The following is a 21,822-nucleotide window of genomic DNA, read 5'->3' as shown; positions in this document are numbered from 1 at the left end:
GCACCATATTCAAAGTAGAACTGCGCTAAACGATTAGTTGAAACATCTTTGGTGCAGAACATATGGTTTGGGGTAAAGTTAGAAAGCTGCGTGCTATACGTACTGGTTCTCCTCCCCGCAGCCAATTCATCATGTTACCATGGGCGCCGTGGTTGCTTATATTCTCAAGACTCTGTATGCCGGTGCTCTGATGGCTCGCACCAGTCAAGCGAAAAGCTAGTGTTGTCCAATTCTGCCCGTCGTTTTCCCCGTTCTTGTTTGCGAACTTGATATTGACGTTGCCCAGGTAGCCTCCTTGACATTCGAAGTAGTAGTTTGCAATCTCCTAGGAAGTGACGTTAGCTGGACTCATTGCTGTTGCAATTAGCTAGATGCCGATCCTTGGTATTAACTCACAACAGGGCGGTCACTGTCACCCATTTTCCCGAAATATTGGACTATTAAAGCCTGTATGTAAGATGCGAGCGTAGAAGTAGCTGTATGAGTTGAGTGATTGAGGACTGATGATTCTGGAGACCTTTGCGCAACTCGGAGTATTTATACATAATTACACGTCTAAAGTCCATGGAGGGATAGAAGCTTAACGCTGGACACCTTCCTAATCTTGATTACCATGAACCAGGACTAGAGGCCGACCTGTAGCACTATTGATGTGTGTTGCCAGCCTCCTCTGGAGTACGCCACAGAGTCTAAGGATATCTGGACTTGTCTTGACTGTTACAATAGGAAAGTGTCCACAGAGTATGGCAGGGTGCTACTAGCCTTAAGCGTTCGTCCAGCCAGCCTTGATAAAGCCACACATGACGAGGAGCAGAGTAGCAAGAACGCATAGCCATAAGATCTTAGTCTATCGGCAGGCACATGACATCAAAAGCTGTTTAACGCAGCTCTAGACTCGACTGCATGGTAGCAATGGTCGTTGAAAGGTAGCAACGCTAGCAATTCACAAGCTGAAGAGAATATCGACTTTCTCGATGGCGAGCTGATGAAAGGGTCGGCTTGGTGGGAGTGGCGGGCTGATAGGTCACGAGAGTGACCGCAGGCGGCCTGAGAAAGTAGTTGAACGCTCGCGCAAAATAGAAGCTCAACACCACAGACAAGCTATCCAACAATCTCAAATAGGCACCACATGCGGATGGCAAAGCGCAGCAGCAGAGACAACCCTAGCTACTGTACCAATTCAAACGTGCTGGAGGTATACGTCCAGGAGCGTCGACGACATGCTGCTTTTTGCTGAACAGGACATTCGGAATGAGAAAAGCCAATTGAGCTTGAGACAGTGAGCGTTCGACGATCCTGAGCGACGGCTAATCACCGGCGTTCGTAAGTGGTGGGTTTTGTGTACTAGAGCCGCTGGGTTCTAGGCTGAGTAGATATAGTACGTCACTATCTCTTAGTCTAATAAGATCAATGGTGTCGTCGTCTCAATGGTGAGTTGAAGACACAAGAGACCTCCGGGACGTCGAGGTCCTGAAAAAAAGTCCAGATGTTGCAAGATCACAATCCGCTCCCGCGCTCGTGCACGCTCCGTATCTAGTAGTGGTCGTTCCAGCGAGGAAAGGAACAGAGTCAGTGTTAAATTGCAATGGGTCTTGGATGTTTCGCTGTAGGGTTTCTGGCGGTCGTCCACCACGCGTTGTTCTATTCTCAAGAGCTTTACACAACGGAAAGGTAGATGAGACATGGCTCTGCCGGCGACTGCAGGCAAAGACGTCAGAGCGGATCAGCCTGAATCTCTCAAGATAACCACACGATTTATCGTCTCCCATTCAACGGCCTCCCTTCTCCCTCCACACCATCTTCCTCATCAAGGTCATCCAATTCAAACTCACTCGCAGCCCTCAAGCTCTCTTCGTCGCCCTTGATCTTCCCCCAACCCTTCTCGTCCGCCGGATTAGGAAACGGCGTAGCACACTGCCTATTCCTTAGGGCCGGATAATACCTCCTATACGTGTAATGCGCAACGGCCATGCCCAGCACCGACCCAACACTAACATCGTACACATCGTGTCGATAGTCCTCGCAGCGGGAAATAGCGATCAATGCAGCGCCGAGGAGAGGAGTGAGGGCGAGAAGGACGCGGGCGAGATCGGCGCGAGGGCGGTAAACGTGGCATTGGCCTGCAATAAAAAGTGCAAGATAGCCCAAACCACTGAAGGAGAAACTGCTATGCCCACTGGGGAAACTGCGCCAGCCATCGTGTAGGACGTGGTGATTTGTCTCGGTGCAGACTTCGAATGTGACGAGTTGATGTGCTGGCGTCCCAGGAGCGGGTTTACATCTCGCAATCAGATCTGGCCTGGGACGCCCAACAGCGTTCTTGATCACGTCTGTTATGAACATGGTCAAGATCATGCTGATGAACCAGCCCAGGATGGTAACATGCGCCTTGTGTGTTCCGGGGCGGAGGATGAGAGCCCAGGCGATGAGTGCACCGAGGGGCACCGCGCCGGCGTATATGAAGAGCCATGAGACTGGCACGCGCTCTACTTCGGCGTGTGGGTAGCCGATGGCGAGGTTGTCGAGGAAGAACATGCGGTGGAAGGGTTCGGCGAGGAATTGTATCTGTGCCTAGTTTGTCAGTTCTAGATATTTACGACTACACAGAACCGCTATCTTCTAGACCACTCACCAATATATACCCGCATGTCAGTATCGCAATGCCAACATAGTCCGAAGCATACGAGCGCTGCAAGCGTCGTCTGTTAGCTGTCCATTCGCGAACGATGCCCATTGTTAGAGTGACGTACCTGCCAGAAGCGCGCTGCGGCGCCGAGGAAGCCAGGCTTATTTAAAAGCTCATTTGAGTTGAGCCTGTGTGTTTGTGCAGGCATTGTCGCGTGGTCAGCACGCGCGCATCGTAGTCGAGGTTTAGCAAGCTGGTGCGGAGGTGTGGCTTCAACTCCGCAACATGCAGGGGAAAGCGCGCTAGTGGGGCTCCCGTTACTCAGGTACTGAAATCTGAACAGCATCTAACAACAACAACGACAACAACAGTTGCTATGAAGCACGGGCAGTACCTATCCGAATCTACCGCTAACCACTTCAATATGTAGACGTCAACATGCCCAATCTCCCCCCGTCGACCACAACCACACTCCCATTCAAGTAACTCCCCGCCCGACTCGCCATCCAGAGTACCGCACCCGCAATATCCTCTTCCCTCCCCGCTCTTCCTGCCGGCACAATATTCTTATCCATCTCTCCAGTCTTCCCTGGGTCCAACGCCCCAATAATCCCCATTGCAAGCTCAGAGGGAAAGATACCGGGCGCAAGCACATTGCAGCGAATGCCGTACGGAACAAACGATGTAGCAAGCATCTTCGTCATGTGCGTAACGGCTGCTTTGCTGCTGTTGTAGGCGAACGAGGCACCGGGTAAGCGCGAGAAGCCGCCGATACTCGATGTCGTTATGACTTGGGAGCCGACGTCTGCGCCCATGTTGTTCTTGTTGTTTCCGGCGTCGAGTAGGGAGAGAAAGGCGAGAGTAGTGTAGTATATGGCTGTGGTGTTCACCGCATATACGTTTGTAAATTCCTCCATGGGCGTCTCGAGAGCGTGTGCTCTGTATTCTGAGAGCGACGGCAAAGGGGCACCCGGTGCTGCTTTGAGCGGCTTGGGACCCATTATTCCGGCATTGCAGATGAGAAGGTTGATGTAGCCGGTTTCGGCCTCTACCTGCTTTGCGATCCCGAGGAGAGACTCGCGGCATGTGACGTCGCCGGGCAGTGGGATCACGATTTCGGGGTTGATGCTTTCTGCAGCTGAGCGGAGTACGTCTTCGCGGCGGCCGACAATGTATATGCGATGGGCACCATTGGCTGCCAGGGCCTTGGTCATCATCAGACCGATTCCTATTTACATTAGGGTCATGTTGTGAAACCGATGCATGGGTGGACTACCCGATCCTCCTCCTGTGATGACAGCTACGATACCATTGACTCCGAAGAGCATATTGGCTGAGAGGTTTACAGACATGTTTGGATTGTGGAAAAGCGAAAAGCAGTGTGATAGCTCACCTGCAGCATCGTTTCTTTGATATATGACATTGCTACGGCTCCACCTTCCGAACTTCATATTCTCCATGCAACGAGTATGCCTACCATGTTCGGCGAAGGGGGGGGGGGGGTGAGTGTAGACTGACTTCGCCAACATCCTAATGAACGTCTAGGCTCAGGGTAACCGTCTGAAGGTATGTGGACTCCTTCCATTGACAGAGTAGTCTAGTTGAATTGCATGTCATAGCCGAAATGTACTATGTACAAAGCAGTCATTACTCGTAACACCAACATTAAACTCACGATACCGCCAACCCCGTACAATGCAAATGTTGACAAGTTCATATAACCAAATTAAACTCACTTCTCAGCGTGCCAGCTTTTCCTGGCAGTAACCCACTTGAAGCTTGCACACCAGCCTTCCACCTCTCCACGTTCGGATCGCTCGACATATTCTTTGACTTCCTGTTGTGCCACTGCAATATCTGCCCTGACCTCTTCGGCAGTCCAGACCCTGCTCTTACTACCCCATGTCGTCAAGAGGCGCAAGCAAACCGGTTCAAACATCTCCATACCCAACACAAACATCATCTTACCAAGCGACTTTTGCGCCTCGTCCTGTGGCCATCGCCCGACTGGGACATTGACGTGGGTTGTTCGAATGTCTTCAAATCCCGCTTCTTCGAGATAAGTGTGATGCATGTAGAAGAGGCCGAGCGGACGACCAGACTTGAACGATGCTTCCATAAACGCCACATACAGTTTACGAAGAGTAGGCATGGGTATGTTTGCTGCTGTAATCTCACCCGGACCCAGTGGCACCTGGCCCAGATCCCAATCTGCAAGTTCAATGCACCCGCCAGGCGAGAGGCTCTTATATATTTCTGCATAGACTTCTTCCCAATGAGTGAAGGAGCCTTTCATGTTTCGTAGATGTATGAGTTCGAAAGAATCGCTAAAATGCCAGCCGGGTTCGGGTTGGGGGGTGAGAGTCGAGAGGTCAATAGTCAGAGACTCTTCTGGAGTACTTGATCCTCCACGTTGATTGAGGTCAACTGTTGATTTTGGCTTCCTGAGCGACTCAACCGGATTCCGATGAGCCATTTCGGTAGCCAAGTCGAGAGTCGAGAGCTGATTGATCAGCTCGTCAACGTCCATTTCTTTTCCCCAGACGTCGAGATCGTCCAGCTCCCATGTCACACTGGCATCGCCTAACGTGGCTTCAGTGGTATCAATATCCCATTCAGTCATATCTATCCCGACGACTTCCGCCTGTGGGTATTGACGCGCCATGGCAACAGCCCAGTGACCTGGACCTGTACCCAAGTCGAGGATCCTTCGTGTGGTGGGCAATAATTTCGCAGTGGTAAGCTTGCCGTGAAGTGCTCGAACGAAGACTTCATGTTGTAAAGACAAACGATCCTGCTCTATGAAATCGTTATGTGGCTTGTACACACATGGCAGATAGTATGTCTCGTTGCCGTATGTTCGTCCATTTTCATGGAAATATTCCAAATCGTCCGAAGCCAAAGTGCGGGCAGAGCGGCTGTCAATCAAGGTGTCAGCTTGTTCGATGTGCGGTTGTTGCTCAAGGTGGATCGTCTGGTAAGGCTGCAATCATTGTTGTTTACTCCCGAGCCCTTCCGTTTGAATCTAGCCCAACAGCCACGTCGAAATGCAAAGTGGCAAAAGGATGCGAGAGTAGAGAGCAGCAACGTACTTGGACTCGATCGACGCCGTACTTTCCGAGTCAGCTCGTGGGCGTTTGAGTGGAGCGCCTGTGTGAGGGGCAACCACGTCTTCGGGTGGTGGCTGTCCCTCGTCCATGGTCTCGGAAAGCCGACGCAAAGGACCTAACAAAATCGTGGAGGGAGCCGAGACGAGAATGATGAGCGCATGGAAGAAGTAGAAACGCTTTGTCTTTTGAGCATGTGCTGCGCTCGTAGGACCCTGGCAAACTGGTGCTAAAACCTGAGGTTCCGCATGCTAAGCGATGGTCGCTTGATGCTGGGGCGCGTGAATACTGGGTATACGCTCCTTACATGCTGGACATAAGCGTAAACGGGCAACTTACGGCGAGGAGATCTGCAGGCGGTAGTGGAACTTGCGCTATGTGTGTGACCGACGCGATATTTTACGGTGCGCTGCTATTGATGTAGGTGTGTGTTGGAACGTGTTAGCAGGAGATGATCGGAACCGCCAATACCTTTGGTTGCTAAGAAATTGGCCTCGACCGACGCGGATGGGATTATGTTCAGCCACATGAACGATATGCGGGCTCTACTGCCCGCTGATTTCTGGCCATGTTGATCTGACACAGGTCGATTACCAACCCCAGCATCAGACAGCAGGCTATCTATGCTTCACCCTGCGGCCGTATGGTTGACGAGTAATTGCGCTGATGCTGAAATCAAGCCGTTGCCGACCTGAATGCGTCCATTGTTATGTTACAACGCAATCTCCGGCTCATGCTACGCGTTCGCAGGTGTTAGCGCGTAGGAACTCAGGCCCTGTTGCCGGCTTGCAGCATGTCACAAAGGGTGGGAGCCGCAGGTCAGAGTCAGAGTGAAGCGACTTTTTGTTGATCCTACGGAGTACCGAGGAAGCAAGACCCTGTAGGTGTCACATTCGCCCCAAGGACAGAGTTCTGGCGCGGGGCTTGACGGTGCGGCCATACTGTCGGAGCCAGCGGTACGGGCGGGTCCCAGTAGATCGTCAACCAGACTGTCGGAAGTGAAAGCACCTTGTTCTGAGTTTGTGGAATAAGGTATAGTATACGCTGGCTCCGAGGCTGTTTGGGGTGCTGTTCTTTCATACCAGTCTCCTCGGAGATTTCCAGAGTCTAACGCTTAGATGAGCAAGCTCAACGCGACCGAGTCATCGCTGGTTACATTTGATCCTAGGAGATGCAGCGGGTAGTCGCCCGGTGTACCAGAGAATAGACGGACCAAAAGCCAGGGGCGCCGAGGTATCAGCCCCTGCTAACAGCGAGTAATTTGATTTTCTCGTCTCCACAAAGTATCCTACGTGGAAAGTGATAGGCGTCAGAGAGCAACCTAATGAGGAGCGTTCTAGCTGTAATGTCTGCCGGACGATCATGCGATATGCGGAAAAGTGCCGGACAGCCCGGATCCCGAGAATATGTAACATGAATTACATTTGGTTTGCACAGGTCGGCTAGGCCTCCATCTCTAGTTGATGCACAACTGTGCCGCGTCCACAGGTGCGATACCGGGAGAGATATGGGACAGGACACAGTGATTAGTAGAATGGGCTGTGGAAAAGAATGTACGATTCAGAGGTGGCGCGAAGTGTGGTGAGCACATTTGGATAGACGCACATTTACGGCGCAGACAGGTTAGACATCACGGCGTAGCACAAGGAAAGAGCGAGTGACAACATCAGCGAATGCATCCTGTAGAAAGCAATCTTCTCGGTGTTATTTCAACTTTGTCATCGAACAGCGTAAACTGCATTTACTATTAGGTTGCAGTTTTCTTATGGGTCAACTTCCTGGCCCTCAAACTTGGGTAGCCGTGCTGCGACGTCTGACCATGTCTCTTCGCCCTTGACGATATTTGAAATAGCCTGGGCGATCTCGTCTAAGCTTGAACGGACCTGCTCTGTGGTGTCTCGGTCTCGGAGCGTGAAAGTGTTGTCCTTGACAGACTGGAAATCTATAGTAATGCCGAGAGGAGTACCAAGCTCATCATTGCGCTGGGAATATGTTAATGCTTGATCACAATTGCCGGGGCAAACAGATGACTTACGGCATAACGCTTACCGATGGATGCACCGGAAGCATCAACGCGGTTAGAGATACCAAGCTTTCGCAGCTTGTCCTTCAGCTTCCGTACGAACGGATCGAAGTCGGGGTTTGAGCTGAGCGGTACGATGAGGACCTTGGTCGGTGCGACTGCTGGAGGGAAAGAGAGGACAGCACGGGCTTCGTCCTGCTCACGAGTCCAGTAAACATGTTCACATAGAGCCTGGCTTAGTTAGCAAAGTACATGATCCTCTCAACATATGGGTACTTGCATAGAATATACGGCCGATACCGAACGATGGCTCAATGACGTTTGGTGTGTATTCGCGCATGGTCTCTACACGGGTGCGCTTCTCGATGGTGATGAGATCCTTGGGTACCTCTACCTTGCCATCACCAACTTCAGGAACGTCGATGACAATCTTGCCTTCCTTCTCAAGATCCAAGGATAGCTTCTCACGAAGGTCTTGTGACAAAGCTTCGATGGCTGCTTCTACGGTCTTACCGTCCTTCTTGAACTTGGGACCAAACTTCTTTTTGTCAAGTTCGCAGACAAACTCTTCGACCTTCAGAGGCTCCTTCCTTGTCTCGCGGACAATCAGAGGCGCGCCGGTCTTCTTCATGTGCACGCTCAGATCGTACGCGCTTCGGTCAGCACAACCGACACACTCGATCCAGCCGTATGATGTGAGCAGTTCAGCGTCCCAGCAGTCCGCAGCATAATGTGCCATTTCGTTAGCCATGTGTTGCCTGAACCGAATCTTCTTGGGATCAACACCGAGCTTAAGCAGGAACAGCTGGATGCGGGCCAAGAAGTAGCCTAGTGTCTCATTGTCTACGAGACCAGTCTCAACAGCCTTGCCAATCTTGGTGGTTTCAACGGTAGTCTTTCCGGACAGTTGAACGTCGCGGTTGAGCAACTCAAGCTCGACGTCCTTGACCTCGTCGAATCGTGGATGCTTCTTGCCGCCTTCGGGATCGACAAAGTGCTCGATTTCAGCCATGAGGAACTCTCGCACACGTAGCAGACCCTGTCGCGGGGAGATTTCATTGCGGAAAGACTTGCCGATGGACGCAGAGGCGAAGGGCATTTGCTGCATGTTGTGGTCGAGCAGCTTTTGGAAGTTGACAAACTGACCCTGAGCAGTCTCGGGACGCAAGTAGGCCGGCAGGTTGGACGAGGGGCCGATGGAGGTTTGGAACATGAGATTGAATGCAACAGGGGGTTGCAGTTCGCCGTTGGTGGCGGGGTTCTTGATGTCGTACTTCTTCATCAAGAGGCCGAGCTCGTCGCCGTTGTAGTTGTCAATCTTGGCCAGCACTTCCTCAATCTCCTTGACCATGGAGTCCTCGAGCTTCACGGCGGCGATGTTCTTGACCTTCTTCTTTTTCTTCTTGGGGTCTTCCTCCTCAACCTCAACTTTCTGGCCGCGTGCCTCCTTGTCGCCCTTGAGCCTGGCCTCGAGAACCTCTTCTACCAGGTGGTCGGCTCGGAAGATCTCGCCAGTCTTGGGGTCTTTGCACATCCAGTCGGCAAACTTGTCGACGTGGCCAGAGGTTTTGAGGACGTCGTGTGTGGTGAGGATGGTGGGTTCGACCTTGAGCATATCCTCCTCTAGGACGAAGTGCTCGCGCCATATGTCGACAATGTTGTCGGTGAGGGCAGAGCCGGGCGGACCGTAGTCGTAGAGACCGGCAACACCGCCGTAGATGTCGAACGAGGGCGCATAGAAGTACTTGTGCTACAATGGCGGTTGTTAGCATGAGCATGCATGCAGTGTCTCGTCAAACGCGCATACCTTCATGAGCTGCTCGAAAGCAGCCCGCTCAAAGGGCTTACCCTTGTATGTGGTGGTATCGCTAGGCATGGCGACGTTCTTGCGCTGTGGCACCTTGTATTTGTCGAGTGGTGGTGTGGACGAGAAGTGCTTGGTGGGATGAGTCGGCGGAGGTGGGGCACGATATAAGGGTCTACGTAAAGAGAGGCGCGAGGCAGATGGAGGGACGCGCAGCAATTGAATTAGTCGGCGCATATACTACGGCTAGTCTCTTGCATCCGACAAGAGAAAACTAATGAGCGACAGGGGTTTAATATTTACAGATATAGTACAAGTCGCGAGCCTTGAAATGGCATGCTGCAACATGGTGGAATCTCTGCCGGTGTGTGACGCGCCAAGATTGCGGAAAAGCACAGGCCGCGGCTCCACCGAAAAGTTGGACACGGCCAGGACCTTCAACATTGTGCACTCCCAAACTCGTCTTCAGGTAACCTGGGAAGACATTTAGAACCACCACACGAGCAGCGCGACTCGAATCCAGCATGGCCTTCTCCAAGAGCCCCAACACCGCCTCGGGTCTCAAGCCCAAGAACAAACTGCGCCGACAGGCCGCGTTCCTCTCGATCAAGAAAGCGCGTGAATCGGAAAAGAGAGACGCCAGACTTCGTCGCAAGCGAGAAGAAGACAAAAACCCAGCCCTCCGCGAAGAACGACTAGCACAGAACAAGCCTGCGACCATCGACAGTAAGCGTGTGTGGGATGAACCCGTCGGTGACGAGGAGGATGCGCTGGGATGGGCCATAGACGTGGAAAGACTCGCAAAGCGGCGAAAGGTGGAGGAAGACGAGGCCGCGCAGAAGGAGGGAGACGAGGGCGAAGAGGAGGGCATACTAGCCAAATTGAAGAAGCGCGACCAAGCAAAGCAGGGTGACAGTGACGACGACGACAACGATGACATGGACGACGAAGCAGACAGCATGCTTGACGAATCTGAGCCTGAATCCGACCTCGATTCAGACGACTCCGACCTAGATTCAGACGCCGCCTCATCTAAGCCTGGGAAACGCGCATCCAGTCCCAGCGCTACATCCACCGCGACAAACCTCGAGCTATCACCCGAATTCCTGAAGCAAAAGTTCCCGTCCATATTCAACCCTCGTACCGACGACCCACAGATCCTGATAACAACAAGCATCAACTCGACGCTCCACAAAGAGGCCGAAATCCTCACCTCGCTCTTCCCCAACAGCACCTACATAAGACGGACGCAACACGTCCACGCCCACAAGTACAGCGTGAAGGAGATTGCCGGTTTCGCCAGCGCAAGAGGGTACACGGCGCTTGTTATCCTGATGCAAGCCGAACACGAGAAAAAGCCTGACGGACTTGATATCGTCACTCTTCCAGACGGCCCCCATTTCCACTTTTCCCTCACAAATTGGGTCGAGGGCAAGAAGCTGCCCCGGCACGCGAACGACACAGGACACTACCCTGAGCTGATCCTGAACCAATTCAAGACACCGCTCGGTATTCTCACAGCACACCTCTTCCAGAACATGTTCCCTGCAAAGCCTGAGCTGGAAGGCCGCCAAGTCCTCACACTACACAACCAGCGTGATTACATCTTCGTGCGAAGGCATCGTTATGTTTTCCGTGACAAGCGCGAGAGCGAGAAACCCATCTTGGGGTCTGATGGCAAGCCACTCCCAGGCGTTGAGGACGTCAAAGTGGGCATGCAAGAGATTGGGTAAGTTTCACTATGACGATTGATCAAGTTGGGATAAGCGGCTAACGACGACTACAGTCCCCGAATGACACTCAAACTCCGCAGGATAGATCGCGGAATCCAGTTCAAGAGCGGCCAGGAATGGCAATGGAAGGGACGTATGGAGAAGAAGAGGACGAGGTTCAACATGTAGATGCCTTTTGGTTTGGCGGACAAGCTCCGAAACCGCATTCTTGCTTTGTGCAAGCGAATTCGATTCTATTTTGCACAAATCGCCTACTGTGTTTGGCAAGCACAACAGTTGAATTCGAAGAATTGAGAGTATTGCTCGATTTCAGGCACGTTGAATACGCACGGGTGATGGATGGACGCAATAATGACATTAACCATGTTATCAAAAGATGGTCCGCACTCGCAGCATACTAACCACTAACCCCGGGTATCGTACAATACTATCTCTACGCCAGCCCGTTCGAGGCCGTTTTGAACCATCCCCATGACGCCGACAATCACTTCCTACATTGTGACCAGCCCTAAGTGTCCACGCCCCTTATGGCGCTTTCGTCCCGTCACCACCTCGGTGGCCGGTATACCAGTTGATTTCATAACCACCGTAGTAATGACCACCATAAGCGGGATTATACAGAGGTTTAGCATGCGGACCGTTGAACGACTGAGGCACATTGGGATACTACTCCCCGTTCCAATAGTAGCCGCCGTTATAGCCACCGTTCTACTTGTTGCCATATCCGCCGTATCCTCCTGGTGTCATCATGCCGCTTGGTCCAGGGGTGTTTGATGCGAGACCCGCTGGGTGGTTGGTGGGCGTACTTGGTCCGTCGACACCGTGTCTTGCGTTACCGGGATAGAAAGTGTTGTTGACACCTTGTTGGAAGCCTGTCAGGCCCTGTGAAGCACCCTGTGCAGCGAGAACAGCAGCCTGCGCCGTCGCACTGGCTGGTGGACCAACGCCGGTAAGACCCCACATGTGGCCGCTCATCTCGTCAGGAACTGTTCCATCAAAGATCTTCTTCTTCATCTCCCAAAAGACAACACCCGTTAGCCACGCATCAGAGCCTGCTGTATGTGAGTTCCCCACACGCTGGCAGCCAAGCTCGTCAGCGAGATCTTGAAGGCCTGATTTTGTACCCAGGTTGTTGAGTATGTTGGTTGCAGTCGATCCGATAACACCGCGCCTGACAAGGTTGTTCGCGTGCCGCCAGAGATACTTGACGTCCAGTAACTTGGGGAAGAAAACGTTAACGAGCTTGCGGTAAGTGTCCTCATCTTCGGGTAGTGATTTCGAAGTGAGCATCTTCAGCATGTAAGCGAAGTCATAGCCAGAATGGAACGATATCCAATTGACATCCTCGGACAGAGTCATTCCGGATGTTGTGAGCAGCGAGCCGAACTCTTGAGGATCAATGCCTTGGTCCCTATGCTTTTCGAAATCGGCGCCAGATTTCTTTAGCATCTGTATTGACTCTTCGTTGTACATGTCGTCTTCGAGAGAGAATTGGAAATTGAACGACCATGTGCATGGGCAGACAACGATGTTGTTCGCATATCGCTGCATCGACTTTGGCTTGTAGTTTAGTTCTGAGATGTCGAGATGTGATGGCGGGATGTCGCCTTGGACGTTGAAAAGAGTGACGCCGAGTTGAATGATCTTGAGCAAGTCGACGTTGCAACGCACTGTCTGGTAGTGATAGGAGGCTTTCGAGTTGAAGTCTCCGATAGGTCGTGCGACAACACCGGGAAACTCGGTGTCCTGTTCATAGAATGAGCGCAAAGTTCATAAAGGGGAAGGTCAAGCAGAATAGGAACTACTTCAAGACGGTCCAAAGAAGCCATTCCGCCATGTTTAGCGACAGACTTTACACGTATCAGACAAGGCTCTTATACAAGAGCTGTCCGACCGATCTGTAGGAGAGTGGTATACTGACCATGCTGATGTAGGGGTACTGATCGATGAGCGAGCGCAGCATATCCATTTCCTGATGTAGGTTTGACCGCCAAACTTCTCGTATCCGCTGCCCTACGATGCCTTTAGCGCCATCTTGACCACGAGCTGCGTTCTCCTGTATTTGTGCGCCATGGGCGAAGCGCATACGCGCTTCATGTCCATCGAGTCCTGTCCCTCCGCCTGCCCCGCCAATTGCTGCCGCCGCTCCCAGACCTGACGCTCCTAACGCACCACCCAGCGCTGCATTTGATTGGAAGCCGCCTTGATGTTGACTGAAAAGATTCAGGTTGTGGGCCTGGTTGCCGCCACCGAAGCCTGGGTGTTGTATGTTTTGCTGCTGGTGTTGTTGGTGCATTGGCTGTTGCTGCTGTGGTATTGGGCCTGAGAGATGTGCGAAAGGATTCGAGAGGTTGTGACCGGGAAACCGGCCCCCGTGAGGCGGCATCGTGGAGCTGTTCTAGTTGTTGCAGCGATTCGCGTGTGGTAGGTGTCGAGGATCTGGTGGGTGCTCGTGCTGTGGGCCAAATGATAGGGGAGCCTTAGTTGCTCAGTCAGAGCCTGCGAGAGTGACAGACTGTCTCGGAGGAATGCGGGCGCGTCCGGTTTGTTGCTAGCGATGGGTTGCGGGAGTTGTATGCGTGGTGTGGGGAGAGCAACCGCAGTTACGTGTGTAGGCCGTGCGCGATGATCGCTCGCCAAGATATCGAGAGATGCGACTGCTCGAGGTCAAGGAACGAACAACGCCAGCTTCCCCAAACGCCCTGCCTCGCATCAGCCGCTCACGAGGCTTACAAAGTACGCACCCGGTCTTCACGTGCTCAATTGATATCTTGTCCGTGACGCGCAACGATTGCTGACCGCCCCAGCTCCTTCACCATGGCACCACGCCCCTCCATCACCGGTTTCGACCCCAAGAAGTTCGCCGCTGCCTCCGCGAACGGCACAAAGGGTGACCCATGGGCCCGATAGTACGCTTGAATCCACAAAACTGCCTGATGCCGCACATACTTATCTTTGCAGTGAGCAATGGCGATACACCGGACCCTTCTCCCGCTTCAACCGCTTCAAGGGCTCCTTCCCTGGCCTCGGAATAGCCACCGTCGCATTCGCCGGATACGTTGTTGCCGAGCAACTGTTCTTCAATGACAAGGACGCTCACCACGATGAGGGCCACCACTAGGAACTGGCAGCAAGAGGAAGCGCATGCAGAACAAGGGCGTACCGGTTGATTCAGGCTTCGTTACTGCGGGATTGTATATATGGAATACCACACAGAACGAGCAAGCAAAACTACCATAACTCACACTTGCCCCTCCTACACTGCTGGGTCGCTGATGGAAGACCCAAAGACGACAACGATGACGTCTGGCTCAACATGTCCAAGCACCCCAAATCGTTAGCAGGAAACAATACACTAAGAGCAGGATTGTACCAAGCAAATGCGTCCATCGTATCAATCTAATCATGTCCCGCAGCTATGGTCAAGTCCAAAGGCGTACTCTCATTTTATCAACCTAGAAAGCTCAAACAACGCGCCTGTCAAAGCAGGAGCTACGTTGTGTCATCGCGGTTATGTGTTTCTAACTATGTCCTACTTACCGGCAGTTTCTTGCACTCATCGATCCAGCTCTTCACTCACCTTGTCGAATGGCGATCGATTTTCACGACCATGTCACCCGCTCTTTCTGTTCTAACAGGCACACTTTCCTCGACACGCAACTCATCTCCTTCTTCGAGATAGGAGAAACCATGTAATGCGCACTGATACTCTGCTTGCAAATCCCGAAGTTTCCCCAACGAACACGTCAGCCTTATCTTCCGCCCTGCGCTCGCGCTCGGTACTTGAAGATCACCCCCCTGGGTCCCGAGGATTGTCAGTGCGAAGTCATGATTGCCTCATTCAAACGCCTGCAGTACTGCAAGGCAACGACTAACGCCAATAACGACCGAGCTACCTATCCTCGGTCTCATTGTCCCAACAAGAACGCGTTAGTCGTCATTTCCTCCCGCACTGCGTTGCGGAACCACTCAACTACTTCAAGTCGGCGTTTAACAACAATGCAAAGGGTTTACGCTTGTACGTCAGGCAGCCAGCTGGAAAGAACCGTATTACCGCCTATTCCCATGGGCCAGACTCAGCAATATCTCCGGATCTGGATCTCTGGATCTTGAAGTATATCGGATCCGTCACCTCAAAATGCCCTGTATCTCAAACTCACCACGAACTGGGGATACGGGGAACTTGTTCGCTCCAGGGGGGTTTCGATCAGCGACACAAACGGAGGGTAACCCATCATCCAGTCGGTGCAATCGACGGCCTGTCTTCGGACAGGCAGACCCCGCATTGTGCACGTTTCTACCCGTGTTCACTGATACTTTCGGCCTTCGGGGACGGCTTCATGTATCCGTTTATCGATTTCGGTAATGTTTTAGTCGTAGATCTGCTTGTCTAGGGAGAGCAAATCGTTTCCGGAACTATGTTGCAAAAGTTTGGTCAAGAACGTTGCTTGGATGCGCAGGGATCAGCAAGCCAGACACGTACTGTGCAGTGTATGTACAAGACGTACGACGCTAAGAGAGAAAGGCACTCGGCAGGTTTTCGGCAGATGTACAACACTGTGTAGTTGTCTATTGCTTGGCTAGACTACTCACAGTATACATGGCACATGTCCGTGCAGCATACCCTTGAACTGTCAGACCACATCTTCAACGTGAGACATGCTTCGATGTATCGTCTGGACCGGTTGCCTGACTACCAACAACCAGCAACGGAACAGTCCGATGAAAACCTACCCTACTGCACGCGGATGTCAATTGGTAATTAGTGGTCTAGATCCATCTCGTATACATTGATTCTTTAGAAACAATGAACTCAGATACCACTATTTCGGTGTAAGAATCCAGCCTAGTGACATGAAAGACATCCAAGTTCGATATCCGAGCTGGCCACCCACCATATGTCCCTTTTCTTTTCAGAGGTCGAAGCATGGTCTGGACCTCGTGTGTTGTCATCGCGGCTGTACCTGCAGGACGAGATTGCCATCGTGCATATTGCAACGCCTTGCGTAATTCGCAAACGAAATGACACTCGCTTTGTGGCTTGATGTGGACATTTGCTTTTTGCGGCCGCACTGGCCAACGGCAGTTGTAGCTCTTACCAGTGACATAGTATCGGTCTTTCTGGAAAAAGGACATTTCTGAAACCAGAATGGCAGTTGGTAAGAGTTATGTACCTTGCATACGTTACACTTCTCAAGTGCAGTGCTGTCATGTTGAAGACGACGTCATAGTAAGAGAGGAATTCAATACTCACGCGAGCATTGCGACACTAATGAATACACCTGGTAAGATCAATGGACAAAGCAAAAAGCGGTCGGAAATAAAGCCATGTTCGTTTAGATGTGTCATCCGATGCACGCGTCTGGCCTTGCGTCGATACCCACACTTGTTGGATCGTCAAAGAAAACCCTTTTGGCCCTGCCATACACCTGCCCTTTCAAGGGGCCAACCGAGGCAGATTGTGCATCACGGGACCGCTGTGCATCGTGCGCCTTGACCAGTGATGAAGTCTGCAGTTCACATCGGGGCACGGCTCAGAGTGTGTTGGTGGCTCTTCGATCGCCAACCGAAGGATTGTGACCCATGTCTCACGGCCCGTGGGCCACCAGCGCGCCTTTCAAGAGATGAACCTGAGATGTGCATAGGAAAATCGCCACGGCTTCCTCAGTTGGTATCGCCTGTTCCTGACGACACAAACAAGCACGGGCAGAGGTCTGCGAATGTGGCGTATATCAGGCGTGAAGGACTCGTTGATTGGCGGATTTTCTGTTCATTCCATCTGTAATCACCGTTTCACCCGTTCGGCCGCGTAGTGTCTGTATGACTGCATCAAATATATCAATTGGTCTGGCATCCGGTGTGGTAGATTTTCCGTCGTTGGCCTTTCATACACGCCATCCAATAGCAACGGAGCAGCTTTCAAAGTACCTCTGCATCTGAACGGACTTACGCTTCGTGCTTTTGGGCATCAACGGGTAGTGCGAGACCAAGAGAGCGACGCAAGATTTTCTGGACCCTGGGTTGGAGCATTGTTGAATAACGGCGGAGTTCCCGTCCAATGCATATTGCCCCTCTCTCCTTCAGCCGTGCATCAAGAAAACAAAAGAACGGTCTGCGTGAGGAGGAGAGAGAGCCTGACCCATGTGATGTTGACTACTGTATACTTCAATGGCGAAACTATGCTCAAGACGTGCCGTGACCGAGCTGCAAATCCATGCTCCTTGAAGATTTGACCTCTACGTATGATGAAAAACTGTGGGCCAGAACTCAGATAGGTCGTTGGGAGCATTCGTGCATGATGACCTTGACGCCTCAAATAAAAAGTCGCAGCTGACTGTCGTCTGGACCTCGGCGTTGTCCCGCACTCTGGCTCTGGAAGGATTAGAGTGCGGATTATCGATAGACTTATGTACCTAGGCAGTGGTCGCTTGCTTCGTGTGGGAGTGGCTCTTCAACCGACAACCGGGTACTTCTGTTCGCGAATAGGTCCTTGGCCTGGAGCGAACTCTATCTCTTGCTCCGGATCTCGACGGCGTTCTGGGCTATGCGTCAGTGGACCTATCAGATCGGATCGGACGAATACTCGAAGTCTTCTATCCGCTGCTGTCTCCACAGATTGTGAGATAAGGTTCGACTCATCCGCAAGTGCACCGTTTGTATGAGAAAGCGAGAGCCTCTCCTGTTGAGGCGGGTACGACTGTGGCTGTAAATGCCCGCGTTGAACCACTGGGATGGAAGGCCATTATGTCCGCCAGTTGCCAAGGTTGATAAGCGAAACGCCACATTCGCTTCATTGGCGGAGTAGTTGTCAGTTCGGAACCATCCGCTACGTACCATCGCAGTTGCTGTATAGAGGATGTTTGTATTTATAGATGTCATGAGATAGAACTTGCTAAGTATCTCCCATGGTCTTCAGGAGGCTGCACGAAGATAGTTTTCGCATACAATGTAAGATGCCATACGAGAACAACCGACGTTTCCAGGTTGGTGTTCTATGGCAGTCAGATTGTTCACTCGACGAAGTCGTGGCTACAGCTGTCAACAGCCGTCACACTTTGTATGTCTCGATGGTGAAACCACAGCTTACTAGTGAGAGCGGAGCCGAATGCGAGGTCCTCTAGGTATCGGCTTCATTGAATCCGCATTCGATTCCGTAGGAGTAAAGATCCTTGAGTGACGCAGATGCTCTACTTAGTGTTGAGGTTGGGGGCAAACGATCAGGTGGGGGTATGGACGGTTCCAACTAGAGTCTGCCGGTCTGACGAAAATGGTTAGACGGCAGAGCGAACGACCTGCAGGTACAGGAAACAAGGTTTTCGCGTGGACATAGGTCCGGGAAACGCAGACCTAGGTACGCTGCACGGGAGCAATGTAGCAGAACAGGTACGAGTTGCACCGCAGTTGCTCCCTAACAATGGCAGCATGTCCCTTGGGGATAACCTCAATTCCGATGCTCAGTGCCTCGAGACGAGTGGAAAGTGGAGCGAAGACGAGCACCTATAATTGGACGCAATGAGGTAATTGCCGTGTGCAGACGGTTTCCATGGAAGCGGACCACAGCGCATGGATAGCCATGTGGATACACCGGTGAAGATTGTGTCCGGAAGTTCGGGCGCCGAACCTAGGACTTACGAGCCCGCTAGAGAGGTTCTCGTGAGGAAGTAGCGCAGTCGTCATGCACCTAACGTCATCTACAACGGGAAGAGGATTGATAGGAGAACGTTGTTGGACGCGCAGAGGCGTGGTGCGTAAGACGTGGGCCGCCAGTGCGTGGGAGAAGCAGCAAGGTGGAGGCTCCGAGTGGTTCTCGCCGATCTATGGTCGGCCATGAGCGACCACTGCAGGAACAAGGGGAACCACGCAGCGACCAAGAACCACTGGGACTCTGGAGACTAGGGACTGGAGACTGGAGATGTGTCCAGCTCGGGCAGTGATAGGAGACGCTGTGCACAGTCGTGTGCAGGGTAACAGGACAGTGATGATGATGAGATGAACCCGAGGTTCTTCCACAGCACGTGTATCCTTGGCAGAGTAGCGCACGTGAGAGAACCTTCACCCCAGCTTCGGAGAAATCACAGCCCAACAACTCGCAATGCTACTTGTTGGGTCTTTACAACTGCACACGAAACTGACACCAGTGCCACCATTACCGGGCGCTACGGAATTTGTCGGTGTGCTTGCTTCGCATCTATGCAGCTGAAGTCGAAGCAGACGGCCCACAAACCCCCACACGGCTCATGCCTTGAGCGTTGGACCTCATTACGAGTGCATCTTCCAGGAAGAACAAAAAAATGTAGGGATAGGCGCTTGTCACACGTCTTTGTGCAGACTCGAATGGCGCTGTTGTACAGCGGCTGATGCGAAGATCTACAGCCTCTACTTCCATTGCACGCGACCACATCACAACATGATACGAGCAGGCGGCGTTGCAACATCAGCCGTATTCAGAAGCGTTGCAATCTCGAAGTTATGCTTCGCTGGCCGTGCGACCCGGCCGAGGTCGTATCTTGTGCACGCTGAATCTGTTAGAGAGCAGCGAAGAGGCAGACCACCATGGTCTCACAACCCACGATAGCCAGAACTCGACCGTGGGTGTCAAGAGGCTCTGAAACATGTTTGGGATTTGCCTGGGCTCCGACACATCATCGCAAGTACTCTGACCTCGATGAGGGCTGTTCACGATTCGGATCGATCCACCGACGAGCCCTGTGTAGATTGAGACGTCTGAGTGAGGCGGGGTATCGAGTCCTTGGACGCATCTTCGGCCACGGTGTAGGGGCTGTCTTCGGTTGTTTCAGGTTCCGCCGTCTCACGAGCGAAGATCTGCAGATGGGACGTTGCTCTAGCCTTTCGTCTCAGCGCGAACGCGTATCACGATCCCTTTGTGACAGATTTATTGATCCACGCTGGCATGCAACTACAGCATGCACCAATACTTAGAACGATAGTTGCGCCTCTCTTCGACATGCTTAGCCAGACAGCCAGGTCAGAGTGGCAGACATGTCGAGGCTGAGGCGTTATGCATGCCCAGGCGCATGGCACAGGCAAGGCCTAACCCTGCAGGCATTGCGCCGTGCCCGCCTGAAAATGCGAACCGGCACTGTTCGGCACTAATAGCACAAATGCTGTATGTAACCACCAAAATCCTCCATTCCCCGCCTGTGGATGAATACTTGCTCGTATTCTCAGCACAGTTTACGCGTCCTGTGTTACGAAATATTTGCTGTGCGCGGACACAACAGCAAGACAACGGGCTTCAGCCACAACATGTCTTGCTACGCGTTGTCGAATCCTTCTCGGGTGCACAACAACAAACGGCCGGCATCCCAAGCAAATTGGAGCTCACGTCCTCGTAGCAAAGCGGGCCTAGATGTGGTCAAAGCAGATATGCAGCAGATTTAACCGTTTATTTCGCTGACATGTCCAATCAGCATCGGTCTTCACGGCCCCTGCGACGTTATATTGCGCAGGCCGACCTGTCGGGCCGCGTTCACTGGTGCACTCATCGTCAGTGGCTCATGAGCCCTGTGAAGTCGGGCATCCCCCGTCTCCAACACCCCTGGTTCCGCTCTCCCCCAGCCACTAACAGACGCTCAGGCGCCGTCGCTCAGCGGCAGACACCCATGTCTTTCACTCCTGCTTGCGCGCAGCAAGCCCTGTCCCTGCTCGTCCTAGATGTCACTAACCTGGTGGAGCACACTGAGCACCTTCCATCTTCTCCACATACTCTCCGCTGCTCGACCAAGCCGGCCATGTTCCTACATAGTGAGATCATCCCTACACCTGTTGTTACTTTACCGGCCACAAAGCATCCTGTTCCCGTGTCACGGCATGCAATACTACGGGATATGCCAATGATCGCTCTTCAGCAACTACAATCCCTACTCGAATCTTTGCTCAGCTACCTGGACCATCCACCACTCATTCTGATTCGCAACCACCGTTTGTCTCACTTCGGTCTGTGCAGTTCGCCAACCTTCACTCGACCCTAACTCCTTGACCACATCCTCGTCTTATTCCCACACAGAAGGGCAGAACCCCTTCATCAGCCATCGCCCTGCAGTGGTCCGTGACCAGGCTCTTGCGTTCTCTACTCCCCTGCAAATAAGTTATCTACCTGACCAGGTACGCATATATTACTTTGACTGTTATTGCATCTCAACTATACCTTTACCCTCGTTTGTCGCGCCTGTATCCTAGACCGGGCCCAAGTTCAACCATCTCGCCTCGTCCAACTCAACCCCTCACAGGTCTTGTGTACCAATGGCAAGTCCTTCGCATACTTCACTAACGCCTTCAGTAGGCGTATAACCCGGGCATTCCAACTCACAACATCCGTGCTCGCGTGCGCGCGACAGGTTTCCCCAGAATATCCTGTCAACTTCAATGGTTGTTGCCATAACTACATTTGCCGGCCACTTGTGGGGACCTGCACACGCCATTCTAGCATTACTCGGTTCGCATTGCTTGTATTAGGCCCTATCTTCCTTGACTTCCTCTGGATTCTGGAGCCATGTTTTCATTCCATA

General features: G+C 52.4%; 8 protein-coding genes across 8 annotated transcripts; 3 read left to right on the top strand and 5 right to left on the bottom strand.

The window, feature by feature from the left end:
- Positions 1 to 1,480: 1,480 nt before the first annotated feature.
- On the bottom strand, positions 1,481 to 2,882 carry CC77DRAFT_987989 (acid phosphatase/Vanadium-dependent haloperoxidase). Its single transcript, XM_018536264.1, has 3 exons — positions 2,751 to 2,882; positions 2,633 to 2,689; positions 1,481 to 2,571 (listed from the first exon to the last, which is right to left on the bottom strand). Exons 1-3 carry the CDS (start codon positions 2,832 to 2,834, stop codon positions 1,756 to 1,758), a joined length of 957 nt encoding a protein of 318 aa, XP_018386573.1. The 5' UTR covers positions 2,835 to 2,882; the 3' UTR covers positions 1,481 to 1,755.
- A 101-nt stretch (positions 2,883 to 2,983) lies between these two features.
- On the bottom strand, positions 2,984 to 4,104 carry CC77DRAFT_1019940 (3-oxoacyl-reductase). The gene has a single exon (XM_018524948.1). The coding sequence runs from the start codon at positions 3,838 to 3,840 to the stop codon at positions 3,046 to 3,048; it is 795 nt and encodes a 264-aa protein (XP_018386572.1). The 5' UTR covers positions 3,841 to 4,104; the 3' UTR covers positions 2,984 to 3,045.
- A 108-nt stretch (positions 4,105 to 4,212) lies between these two features.
- On the bottom strand, positions 4,213 to 6,149 carry CC77DRAFT_1040182 (S-adenosyl-L-methionine-dependent methyltransferase). Its single transcript, XM_018527196.1, has 2 exons — positions 5,719 to 6,149; positions 4,213 to 5,544 (listed from the first exon to the last, which is right to left on the bottom strand). Exons 1-2 carry the CDS (start codon positions 5,823 to 5,825, stop codon positions 4,359 to 4,361), a joined length of 1,293 nt encoding a protein of 430 aa, XP_018386571.1. The 5' UTR covers positions 5,826 to 6,149; the 3' UTR covers positions 4,213 to 4,358.
- A 1,244-nt stretch (positions 6,150 to 7,393) lies between these two features.
- Positions 7,394 to 9,892, bottom strand: CC77DRAFT_1019937 (glycyl-tRNA synthetase). The gene is made up of 4 exons (XM_018524947.1): positions 9,564 to 9,892; positions 8,037 to 9,506; positions 7,769 to 7,987; positions 7,394 to 7,715 (listed from the first exon to the last, which is right to left on the bottom strand). The coding sequence occupies exons 1-4, from the start codon at positions 9,630 to 9,632 to the stop codon at positions 7,497 to 7,499; spliced, it is 1,977 nt and encodes a 658-aa protein (XP_018386570.1). The 5' UTR covers positions 9,633 to 9,892; the 3' UTR covers positions 7,394 to 7,496.
- Positions 9,893 to 9,948: 56 nt separating this feature from the next.
- On the top strand, positions 9,949 to 11,625 carry CC77DRAFT_853357 (Brix-domain-containing protein). The gene is made up of 2 exons (XM_018533436.1): positions 9,949 to 11,289; positions 11,347 to 11,625. The coding sequence occupies exons 1-2, from the start codon at positions 10,085 to 10,087 to the stop codon at positions 11,459 to 11,461; spliced, it is 1,320 nt and encodes a 439-aa protein (XP_018386569.1). The 5' UTR covers positions 9,949 to 10,084; the 3' UTR covers positions 11,462 to 11,625.
- Positions 11,626 to 11,634: 9 nt separating this feature from the next.
- Positions 11,635 to 13,923, bottom strand: CC77DRAFT_1019935 (CAF1-domain-containing protein). Its single transcript, XM_018524946.1, has 2 exons — positions 13,215 to 13,923; positions 11,635 to 13,039 (listed from the first exon to the last, which is right to left on the bottom strand). The coding sequence occupies exons 1-2, from the start codon at positions 13,677 to 13,679 to the stop codon at positions 12,002 to 12,004; spliced, it is 1,503 nt and encodes a 500-aa protein (XP_018386568.1). The 5' UTR covers positions 13,680 to 13,923; the 3' UTR covers positions 11,635 to 12,001.
- Positions 13,924 to 14,110: 187 nt separating this feature from the next.
- Positions 14,111 to 14,414, top strand: CC77DRAFT_934028 (hypothetical protein; the record flags this gene model as incomplete). Its single annotated transcript, XM_018534358.1, has 2 exons — positions 14,111 to 14,202; positions 14,255 to 14,414. The coding sequence occupies 2 exons, from the start codon at positions 14,111 to 14,113 to the stop codon at positions 14,412 to 14,414; spliced, it is 252 nt and encodes an 83-aa protein (XP_018386567.1).
- Positions 14,415 to 20,473: 6,059 nt separating this feature from the next.
- CC77DRAFT_853218 (hypothetical protein) lies at positions 20,474 to 21,730 on the top strand. The gene is made up of 2 exons (XM_018533435.1): positions 20,474 to 21,418; positions 21,597 to 21,730. Exon 1 carries the CDS (start codon positions 20,713 to 20,715, stop codon positions 21,283 to 21,285), a length of 573 nt encoding a protein of 190 aa, XP_018386566.1. The 5' UTR covers positions 20,474 to 20,712; the 3' UTR covers positions 21,286 to 21,418; positions 21,597 to 21,730.
- The last annotated feature ends 92 nt before the right edge of the window (positions 21,731 to 21,822 follow it).

Source organism: Alternaria alternata (assembly GCF_001642055.1).
Source record: "Alternaria alternata strain SRC1lrK2f unplaced genomic scaffold CC77scaffold_9, whole genome shotgun sequence".
Classification (NCBI taxonomy): domain Eukaryota; kingdom Fungi; phylum Ascomycota; class Dothideomycetes; order Pleosporales; family Pleosporaceae; genus Alternaria; species Alternaria alternata.
Note: the sequence above shows the minus strand (reverse complement) of the source record. Positions and strands in the feature narration are given on the sequence as shown.